Below are 10,112 nucleotides of genomic sequence, written 5' to 3'. Positions count from 1 at the left end.
GTGTGTGTGGGGGGGGCGCAACTTCCAACAGGAGTCATTTGGGGGGTCTCTTGGGGAAAAAAGGTTGGGAACCACTGCTCTGGAGGGAACTTTGGGATTTTAGCCTTGGCCGACCATTTACATGCACAAAAACCTAATTAACTACAGGAAAGGGGAAACTCAAATAAGGGTCCCCTTTTTTTTTTAAATGAAATTGAGTCAAAGACCCAGAGCTGTGCAACTAGAATATAGTCATGGATGTCCTACAGCCTTTCTCCTTTATTAAAGCCTGTAGTTAAAAAATCGGTCCGCTGGCGAAGCATGAGGAAAATATGAAGTAACTGGCTGTTTGAGTGGCAGAGCTACACACACACACACACACACACACACACACACACACACACACACACACACACACACACACTGCTCTCTCCGCGCCACTCGCAGCCACAGCCTTCTCAGTCTAACCGGTATCAGGCTGACAGACGCAGATCTCTGGTGGCTGACTCACAGGCTGATTAACATGATGGATGGGTATTATGGAGGTCGTTGTCTGCTTGTTATTGCTCCCTGAGAGTGTTTGCAAGATGCAAATCAATCAATCTGGCTCGTCAGACACGCACCTGTAGGCTCCTCCAAGGCAGAAACGATGACTCCTGTGCTCTTTCTGTGCGGCGCTATGCATGTAAAAGCTGATATACTTTCTTAACACCCTAGCGGCATGGCTCTGGGAACAGCAGTCTTAGTCTGTTGATTGAACAGAGTTATCTCAATAACTACGGGGTGGATTGCTATGATATTTGGGGTGAATATTCAGGATCCAAGGAGGATGATTATGTCTGAATTTGGTGATCCTCTGACTTTGAAAGTAAATAATCATGCGCCTTTTAATTCATTTAGGTTGGATTTGTTTTCGTCAATTCATTAATCCAAATAGAAACACACAGTAAACAAAGGGTAATTTGCCTGATGGCCATTGTTTTTTTTATACTCCTAATTTTCCGTAGGTATCGGGAAAATGTTATCAAGAATTATTTTAGAAATGTTATTCAGATATCCTCTGAGCCGTACTCACCATGATGTTCACATTTCTTGAATGAAATGGGAATTCATCAGTATTAAATAGAATAATTACCAATAGCATTCCTTTTTTCTTGACCCATAAGTTTGACTGAAGCATTAACATTCCTGAATCTGACAATTTGTCTTGTGGGGTAACAAAAAAGTGTTCAAAGATTGAATTTCCGTCTGTTATTTGAAACTTAAGTTAGCAATAACAGCTCCCCCTATACGTGCTGCGCAGAGCTGCTCCAGAGGCATGTAAGACAAACCTCTATATCTTATCTATTCATAACCACAGCTTCCTGAGGAACACCAGGAACAAAGTCTAAAAGAGGATTATATCAACGTCTGGGAGGGGAACCTGAAAACTCTCAACAACCCGAGAGAAACCGTGTGCTGGCACAGAGGGTGCAGATTTGTGTGACAGCCGTTAAGAGCGTTTTGAGAATATTAACACAGTCCCTGGCTTTGTTTTGCAGTGATTGGTATTCAAAGCCATTGCTTATTTGTTGTGGCTAAATCCTTCTGAAGTCTTCGCTGCAGCGCAAGGAACTCAATTAATATATGAAATGCCTGAAGGAGGTTGTATCTAAAAGAAGTGAGAGGCTAACAGCTGCTGGGATTAGATTGAAGTATCGAACTGGGAACAAATGTGATTTGTTACACTAAATGTTAATGAGGAAATATGTCTGCAGAGAGGAAGGTCATAAAGGAACCTTTATGACACAGTCACTTAATCTGTTCATTTAATTAAAGAGAACATTTAAGGGAATAGTTTTACATTTTGGGAAATACGTGTATACATTATTTATTTTTTCACTCATGTTGCGATTCACAAACTGTAGCCTGTATATAGCAGGTATGGGAATATATCGACATTAAGGATTTTATTTTTTGAGTGTGAGACAACTTTTAGTACCACCCAACGGGGAACTCAGGCATTGTGTTGGCACTGTGAGTCAGATCCTCAAGCATATCTTGCCTTATCGTCAGTTTGACTCTAAATGGGACCATCATTTACAAAATGTACAACATGCTCGAATGAAGAAGACTCAATTGCCACCATAAATTCATCAAGAAATCTTTTACTGTGATAATTAATCGAAGTGTTCGTTTCGCATCGACTCGTTTCCCTATTGGCTTTACCTTTAAGTCTTTATAAGAGGATTACACTTTGTTAGACAAGAAGACCAATACCACTCTTGTATTAAACATCAAGCCAGTTAGCTTAGCATGAAGACTAGATACAAACAATCCAAGTCAGATTTGTCTCTTGGTCGTGCTAACCAGCATTTCAAAGAGGCTTGATGTTGCCTGGCTTCTGTATGAGATGTCAAACACAGTTATTTCACTCTCTGCTCTTTAGAGGAATGTTTTGACAGACACTTCAATCCTCTACATGCAAACTAACGAAAGCCTCCCATTCTAAGATGTTGTCCGTGTGTCGATGAGCTTTTTTGTGCATGAGTTTGTGTTGGATTTGAATTTCTCTTTCATGTCAGGAAGTTGAGCTTGCACAGAGGGAAGCATATTGAGGGAAGATGTGTCAACAGTTCCTGTTCAACACTTCCCACCCTCAAAGGAAAGTGTGTGTCACTGAGAGGGTGTCCACTCTAGAAAACCCTGTTTTTCTGTTCACACAATAGAAACCGTACGACTTGGATCTTATTACAGTCAAAAAAAAGGGTGATGGTTTGTGGTGTTTAAGCATACAAAACAAGATTACATGACACATATTTGCATCGTGGTCACACAAATCTTTTGAAGAATTCAAATTGGTTGATCATTTTGACAACTGAGCTAAATCTCAGGAAGCAGTATTGTTTTCTTTCCCATATCACGTACATGCAGATGCTTTAGCGTCTGGGAATTTCTCAAAACAAAACAAAAGAGTCTTGAGAGGAAGTATACGAATGTTCCCGAATAAAGCTGACCTCAGGCAAAAGCTAAGCCGGTCTAAAACAAATATTTAGTTGTTCTTACTGCGTAAGTTAGGGAACGCAGATTTGTGTGTCATTCCAAGACAGATATGGCCGTTCAGCATGGGTGTGTGTGTCAGGGAGTTATGACGATCGGTGATTTACAGAACGTCCCCTGAGTGTACTGTGTTTGTATCTTTGTTGTGCTCAGCATATTTGAAACTGTGTCTCGGTATAGAAGACCTTACATTGTGTTTGTTGTTAACACACAAAACACACACACACACACACACACACACACACACACACACACACACACACACACACACTCAATTGACCGGTCCTTGGTTAGCCGTCCTGGCTTGTGTGTGTTCAGCAGATTCCACAGATTTCAGACCCTCGTGGAGATTCTTCAGCCTTTCACTTTCCTCCGACACAAACCCCCCTCTGTTGTCCCGAGCAGAGCCTCTCTCTCTCTCTGCACAGGGACGCCTAACGTCAGCCACGGACCCCATGAGCGTCACTGAGTTAATGCCAAGGCTGCAGAGTGTGTTGATGCCACATGAACGGAGTAATTATAAATCACGGAGAGTGCTTTACTGCCACGGAGAGTGAGAGCTGCTTGCTTGTTTGGTAATTCAAGGCTTTTAAAGGAGGAGAAACATTGAGATAAATTAAACTTTTTAAAGAGGCCCTATTATGCTTTTGGGGGGGGGGGTTCCCTTCGCTGTGGTCTGTTGTTTAGGTTGTTGTGCCTGTAGATGTACAGAAAAGCCTAAAATCACAAAGTTCCTTCTTGAGGTTTTTTTCCGTTAGACTTCTTTTTTTACTTTGCGACAAAGTGACATCACTACTTAACACCCGGACTTCCATTGGCAGGCGCTCCAACACTTTCTCCGTGATAGGCTCTGGTTTCAGACAGAGGGTGAAAAGAGGTGCAGGCAGAATGAGAAAAATAATGATACGTTAAAGCAGGTAAACATGTCACAGTAGACACACTAAATACAAATCTGTGAAACCTGAGAAATGAGCATGATGGAGCCCCTTTAACTAAAATACAAGACTGTCTACTCAGTCTGCACTTTGGATTGAACCTTTTACATTTAAAGGCCTTGTAAAGGACGGTGGCTTCACTCTGAGTTTGGGTGTAACACTTGAGAAACTGAAAGACGTGCAATCAAAGACGTACCTTTTGTATAATCAGTTACCATTATGATGGAAGTGTGGCTGCAGGGCTCTTATCAGGAGCTCATCTGATGAGTGATCAGCTCTCCAGCTGCCCAGCATGATGATGAGAAAAGGACAGCTGTGACATTAATGTTTTCTATCTGAGGTGTGTGTGACACTGTGTAATGATTTAGTTTGAGATATTTACATTACACTCAATATGGATAAGAACCTGTGGGGAAAGGGACAGGAGTTAAAAGGAATGCATTTAGCTTTACTGCTGAGTTAGATGAATAGATTAGTAACACTGTTTTATCGAACAGCCTGATCTCACCAAGTTGCAGATGAATTACATAGCAATTATCTTTGTCATTTTGCGTGTGTTTGCTGTGACTTTCACGTGTCAATTCTCTGAAAGTCAGGTGGAACATAGTTGAAGAGCAAGAAAACCCCAAATCCTTAACTTAATGGACAAAAAAAACGTTCTATTCTTAACCTTAACCGTAGCTTTGTTGCTTAGACATACCTATTTACAATTCACAATGTTTACTGTGTGTTGAAAACTCTGGCTTTTGGCTTTTATGTGCGAAAGGCTTTAAAGGACACTGGAAAGGCCCAACATTTGATGAACACAGGCCGTTAAATGAACACAAAATGCTCTTCAAACTAGCATGTTTTCTCACATAGGTATCCTAATTAAAGATTGGTTGTTTGCCAAACTAACATCTGTTAGCAGTAAACAGATGACTCAAAACCTGTAGGCATAGGGGTGCCTCTATTTTAGCATGAATTGTTTTCATAAAACAAAGGTATCATCCGTGGTGGAAAAAAACGACTAACCTGCAGTTTATTGTTAGAACCTCACATGATTTCTAGGAACGACAGTACACAGAATCACCTGCTTTACTTGAAAACATCATAAAGTGCGTTTTTTATAGTGTTTTTTCCAAGAAAGACGAGGAGAGAAGTTAAATATTGGTGGCGGAGGGCGGGTTGTAGACTTAGACCTATTGTCTTACATAATACAGTAAAGTGACAATCACTCATGGCTGGTGAGAGAAAGCGTTGATTCAGTTTTTATTACGTCCTCTTTAAGCTTTAACCAATCAGCTTCCTGCCCCGTATTTACTGTAGAAAGTGAGTCAGACTTTATTTATAGAAGTTTTTTTATTGTCTTCCAGTGTTTTAGTTGACAGAGGGCGGGACGCAGAGCTGCTCTGATGTGAAGGGAGGGTCGGGTTAGATTTTGTCGCTCTGACAAAGATTATCCTGACCACTGCTGCGTCTCCTGAGCTCAGTGGCTCCTGTAGTTCAGATGTGACCTCCTTGATGACTAAGCCATTAAGGCGCCCTATTTTTAAGTAAATAACCTGCATCTCCCGTTCAGCCGAAGGGCGTTGCAGCTTTTTCATTCCAATTTTTGAGTTTGAGTCACACACTGTGACCTGTTGGGAAGTATAATGTGACGTCATCAACAGCAAGTCTTTTTTTTTATGACACAAATTAACAATCTTTTGAATCTTTTAGTACAACCAAACCTGAACTCAGCAGTAGACAGGGTCTTTTTCTCAGACTTGAGCACTGCCAGCCAGGATGCAGGTTGAAGGTACTTGTAGGTGAAGGGAGTGTCTGATCATATTTGGTCACACTGACAAATATTACCTTGACCAGCGCTGCCTTTCCTGATTATCTGTAGCTCCTACATTACGTCATATGTGGACCTCTTTGATGACAACGCCATTAAGGCTGCTTTACCTATAAATACAAAAAACTGCTTATTCTGTAACGTCAATAACAGCATGCCATTTTTTTTTTAATTAAGAGTGAATATTCAACATCTTTTGTGTCTATAAGTAAAACCAAACCTGCGTAATAACACCAAAGCATACCCTGCTTTATGGTCTATTTTGCTCTAAATTGGATTATAAGTTACAAAATACAGATCATGCTGAAATGAAGAAAACTTGCACTTGAGGCCATGAAGGTGTCAGAAACGTTTTTAGGTAAGGTACCTCTGTGTTGGCCCACCTTGTGTTTCCGGTCACATTTGGTCACACTTATAAAGATGATCTTGGCCAGTGCTGCGTCTCCTGATATCTGTAGCTCCTGTATTCTCTGTATTCTTTGTATTCTGTCGTGTTTTGACCTCTCTGATGACAAAGCCATACGGCGCCCTACTTCTAAATAAAGAACGTGCTTCTTCCACTCAGCGGAAGGGAGGCTCTGGGGTTGAACTTGAGTTTTTCCTGGATGACAATACAGCTCTAACTCTTCCTGCCATCCCATAGTGGGGCGGGGCGAGGGGGACGGGGAGGTGAGAGGTCGGCGCCCATTGTCCTCCTCGGAGCCAGGAGTGATCAGGGGCTTCGGACCACACCGGAACCGATCCCTTCCTCAAGTCCCCCCTCCCCAAATGTTCCCTAAACCTTCCCAGCAGACCTCCAATCACATGCCTCCAGGACCCTCTTCCTTCCTGGAGAGCAGTTGAGTCACATGGAGGCAGATAGCAGCACACAATATTATTAAAAACACTGCACAACACATCAGCATGCAGCAGCCACCTGTATGTTTAACCTCGGCTTTATATTCATGGTGAACGAATCCCTGGAGCTCTCCGTAACCTTTGTGCCTCTCGTTCTGCCCGAGCCCATGGTGGAGGTATTTTGAACCGCTAATGTCCAGCTCTGTCGATGTATGTCACACACTGATATTAACCTGCTGTGTTTCCTCTGCTTCCAGGAGGTGATGAGCCCTGAACTGCGGCCTCGTCTCTGTGTGATCCAGAGAGGGGCGAGCGGGTATGGCTTCAACCTGCACAGCGAGCGGGCGCGGCCGGGACAGTACATCCGAGCGGTGGACGAAGACTCTCCAGCAGAGAGGGCGGGCCTGCTGCCCAAAGACAGGATAATACAGGTAACTTATAGCGACAGTAACTCCATTTAAGAAGACTATACTGATTGTGGGGGGGGAGACTTTCTAGTTTATAAACTCTTTGAACGGACTGCTAACTCTTGGCGGTAGTCGTTGAAAGTAATACAATACAAATTAGAATGAAGTACTGTACATAAGGACAATTTTGAGGTACTTTGAGTACTTGAGTCTTTCAATACTCTGCTACCTTTCACCTCTACTTGACTACATTTCAGGGGGAAATATTTAACTTTTTTACATTCATTTGATAACTTCAATTAATTTAAATTACTAAACAAAATATAATCAGCACCTACTTTATCTTATTACTTTGTTAAGACAAATATGTATTGATCCTTCTGTGAAATTCAAAAAAATTCTTGGCAGTATATATAGTTAAACAATGCTGTTAAACAATGCTGCAGTATTAACATGGTCAACATATAATACAATAATATAATATACATTATTCTGAAAATGACTGCTGTGCAGACATGTTGATTTTAGATTTTGATTGGAGGTAAAAGATCTGAATACTTTGTGTAAGAAGGATTCATGGAAGTCACTGGCAGTTTTAAGTAAATGTACTTTTTAACTCATTAGTTACAGAGTAATCCTTAGGAGAAGAGAAACTGATCAGAATTACCGAAAAACCCACTTCCTGTTCTGTCAGCCACTCTTCCGCTCTGAGCAGCCTGAGGTGATTTTTTTACTTGGATAAAAATACATGGTCAGGTTTCACCTTGACTCCATTGTATGAGATGGAAAATCTGTTATATTCGGTTTTCTTGTAGTTGCAATATTTCCACCACTGACAGATACCCAACATCAGGTCCTCAAATATATATGAACACTTTGTTATACTGTATTGTTATAAACAGTTAAAGTAACAAAAGCACAACTGTAGGGGCTGCTACTCGAAAAGAGTTGTATTTTAAATGCAAAGCAGTTGTAGAACGACATTTACTCAAGTCCTGAACTCAAGTACAAATTGAATATCCTTTTCTTGAATCAATTATTGGAGAAAATAATCATCAGATTGATCTATAATACAAATAATCAGTAACTGCAGTTGTTTTTGTTTGTTTTTGCCTGTCCTTGTTTGTCTACCCTCCCCCGACTGTAAACCGTCTTTGAGTTTGAGAAAAGCGCTATATAAATATAATTTATTATTATTATTAAATGCAAAATAAGTTAAATCCTGTTTTAAGATCTATGCTTGAGTGATTACAATCACATGATTATAATGTATATTGCAGTATAGCAATCATACTTGTTACTACTTTTTCTATTTATACGTACAGACTTTTACTTCGATGCAGCCTTTACTTGTAAGATAGTACTTTTAAAGTGTGAAATCAGTACTTTAACTGAAGTAAATGATCTAAATTCTTCATCTGAGTAATCCACATCCACATCAAAAAGTTAGGCAGGTCTTCTGGTCCTGAGAGTCGGCCCTCTCTTTTCCCAAAGTTAGCTTTTGGTTTGGAGGAATGTGGTGTGGACTAACTGCCGCTGTGTGGGGTCTCAGATCCCCGCAGGACTCTGAAACTGTCACTGTGCTCAGCCCCACACTGAAATAATCAGCTTCTTAACTGGTCTGGGGTCTGCTCTGCTCACCTCTTTTTGACTGTGCTGTGGCCTACCGCAGAGAGTTGTGTGTGTAAACAAACATTTCTATGAGAAGATTGGACATTTCTTCATCACATACGTTTGACTTCAGTGCTCAAAATAAACTTTATATTCGACCTAGCGGTGATAAATAGCAAGAATGTCATACAATGTTTGATAAGAGTTAGAAAGAAAAGTCACTTACTGCTGTTGTACTCAACAACATGGCGTAATGGCAGCTAAATTAGACCAACTCTGACCTGTACTTGTGTACTTACCACAAACTGTCTCCATTTTTATTGTCCTGTAATATATATTACAACCATAAAACCTTGTGATTGTAATAAATCATACAACCTCTCATACTTCTGTATATTTGACTAGTGTGAGCAAAACACGATGAACGTGCCCGACTCATTCAGTGTTTTACATTATCTTGACTCATTGTGAAATCACTGATGTGGACGTTTCCCTTCATTTCCTATATGAATGACCATCAGAGTGAAATGAAAAGGAGGACAGAGAGAGGACAGAGGGATTAAAGTTTCCTCAGAGATGGGGGTCTGTGTGAGGCTAGCGAGGGGTTTTCATTCCCCCCCGAGGGCCCCAGACAGCCGCACCACCCACTGAGGAGCGGGGCTTTGTGGGAGCGGACGGTCATTGTTACTTCTGCTACTGGCCGAGCAGCTATTGTCTAGCTTCCTCTCTGGGACTGGCTTAGATGTGCAGGTCCACCCTATGACCTAAGCATACACACAGACACACACACACACACACACACACACACACACACACACACACACACACACACACACACACACCCTTCCAAGAAATTTCTCACATGCTTTCCCATGGTAATTTTTTCCCAGAATACTCAGCTGGTGTGGGAGTGAGCCACCTGACATGTTGAGTTACTGTACACCACACAGACAAGGCATATGTTAACAATAAACTATAATCAAAATGGGTGTTTTCTGGACATTAAGCAATTTGTTGTTCCCAAAACTGACTTGGGAAAGAGAACCTTTTTCTGCACCTACTGCACGAAACCCTGAAAAGTCCAGGCTGTGAAAATGTTTTAACTGCACCATTTTGTAAAGTAGTTTAAATGTATGTGTCTATGAGAGTGTGCTATTTGTTATTGTTGAAACTCTGTGTTGCTGTTATTCTTGGCCAGGTCTTTCTTGGAAAAGACAACCAAGTTGTTCCTGGGACGAAAAGTATTAAATAAAGGCTAAATGAAAAGTAGACATTGAACCAAACAGAATACCTAGTCTTTGGTTTGGACCACACTGTGACGATTGTTTTGCAAGTTAGAGTTTAAAGGAATGTGTGTGTACGTGTGTTTTGCGTGGACACTCAGGATTTCCTGCCCTGGAGCCTCTGGCAGACAAAGTGATAATATTGAGAAAGAAATCCTTGACAGAGATAAAAACTGTTTCTCTGTGGAAACAAAGACAGGAC

At 41.2% G+C, this 10,112-nt stretch overlaps 1 protein-coding gene across 1 annotated transcript in view; it reads left to right on the top strand.

Moving 5' to 3' along the window:
• The window catches only part of nherf1b (NHERF family PDZ scaffold protein 1b), a 47,940-nt gene that overhangs the window by 29,441 nt on the left and 8,387 nt on the right, over nt 1–10,112 (top strand). Inside the window, exon 2 of the mRNA XM_010768190.1 lies at nt 6,867–7,040. Within this exon, the coding sequence (XP_010766492.1) occupies nt 6,867–7,040 (174 nt within the window). The remainder of the gene's footprint in view (nt 1–6,866; nt 7,041–10,112) is intronic.

This window comes from Notothenia coriiceps, unplaced genomic scaffold (assembly GCF_000735185.1).
Source record: "Notothenia coriiceps isolate Sejong01 unplaced genomic scaffold, NC01 NC01_scaffold00000339, whole genome shotgun sequence".
Lineage (NCBI taxonomy): Eukaryota > Metazoa > Chordata > Actinopteri > Perciformes > Nototheniidae > Notothenia > Notothenia coriiceps.
The sequence above is the reverse complement of the archived record's forward strand: the minus strand, read 5'-3'. Positions and strand labels throughout refer to the sequence as shown.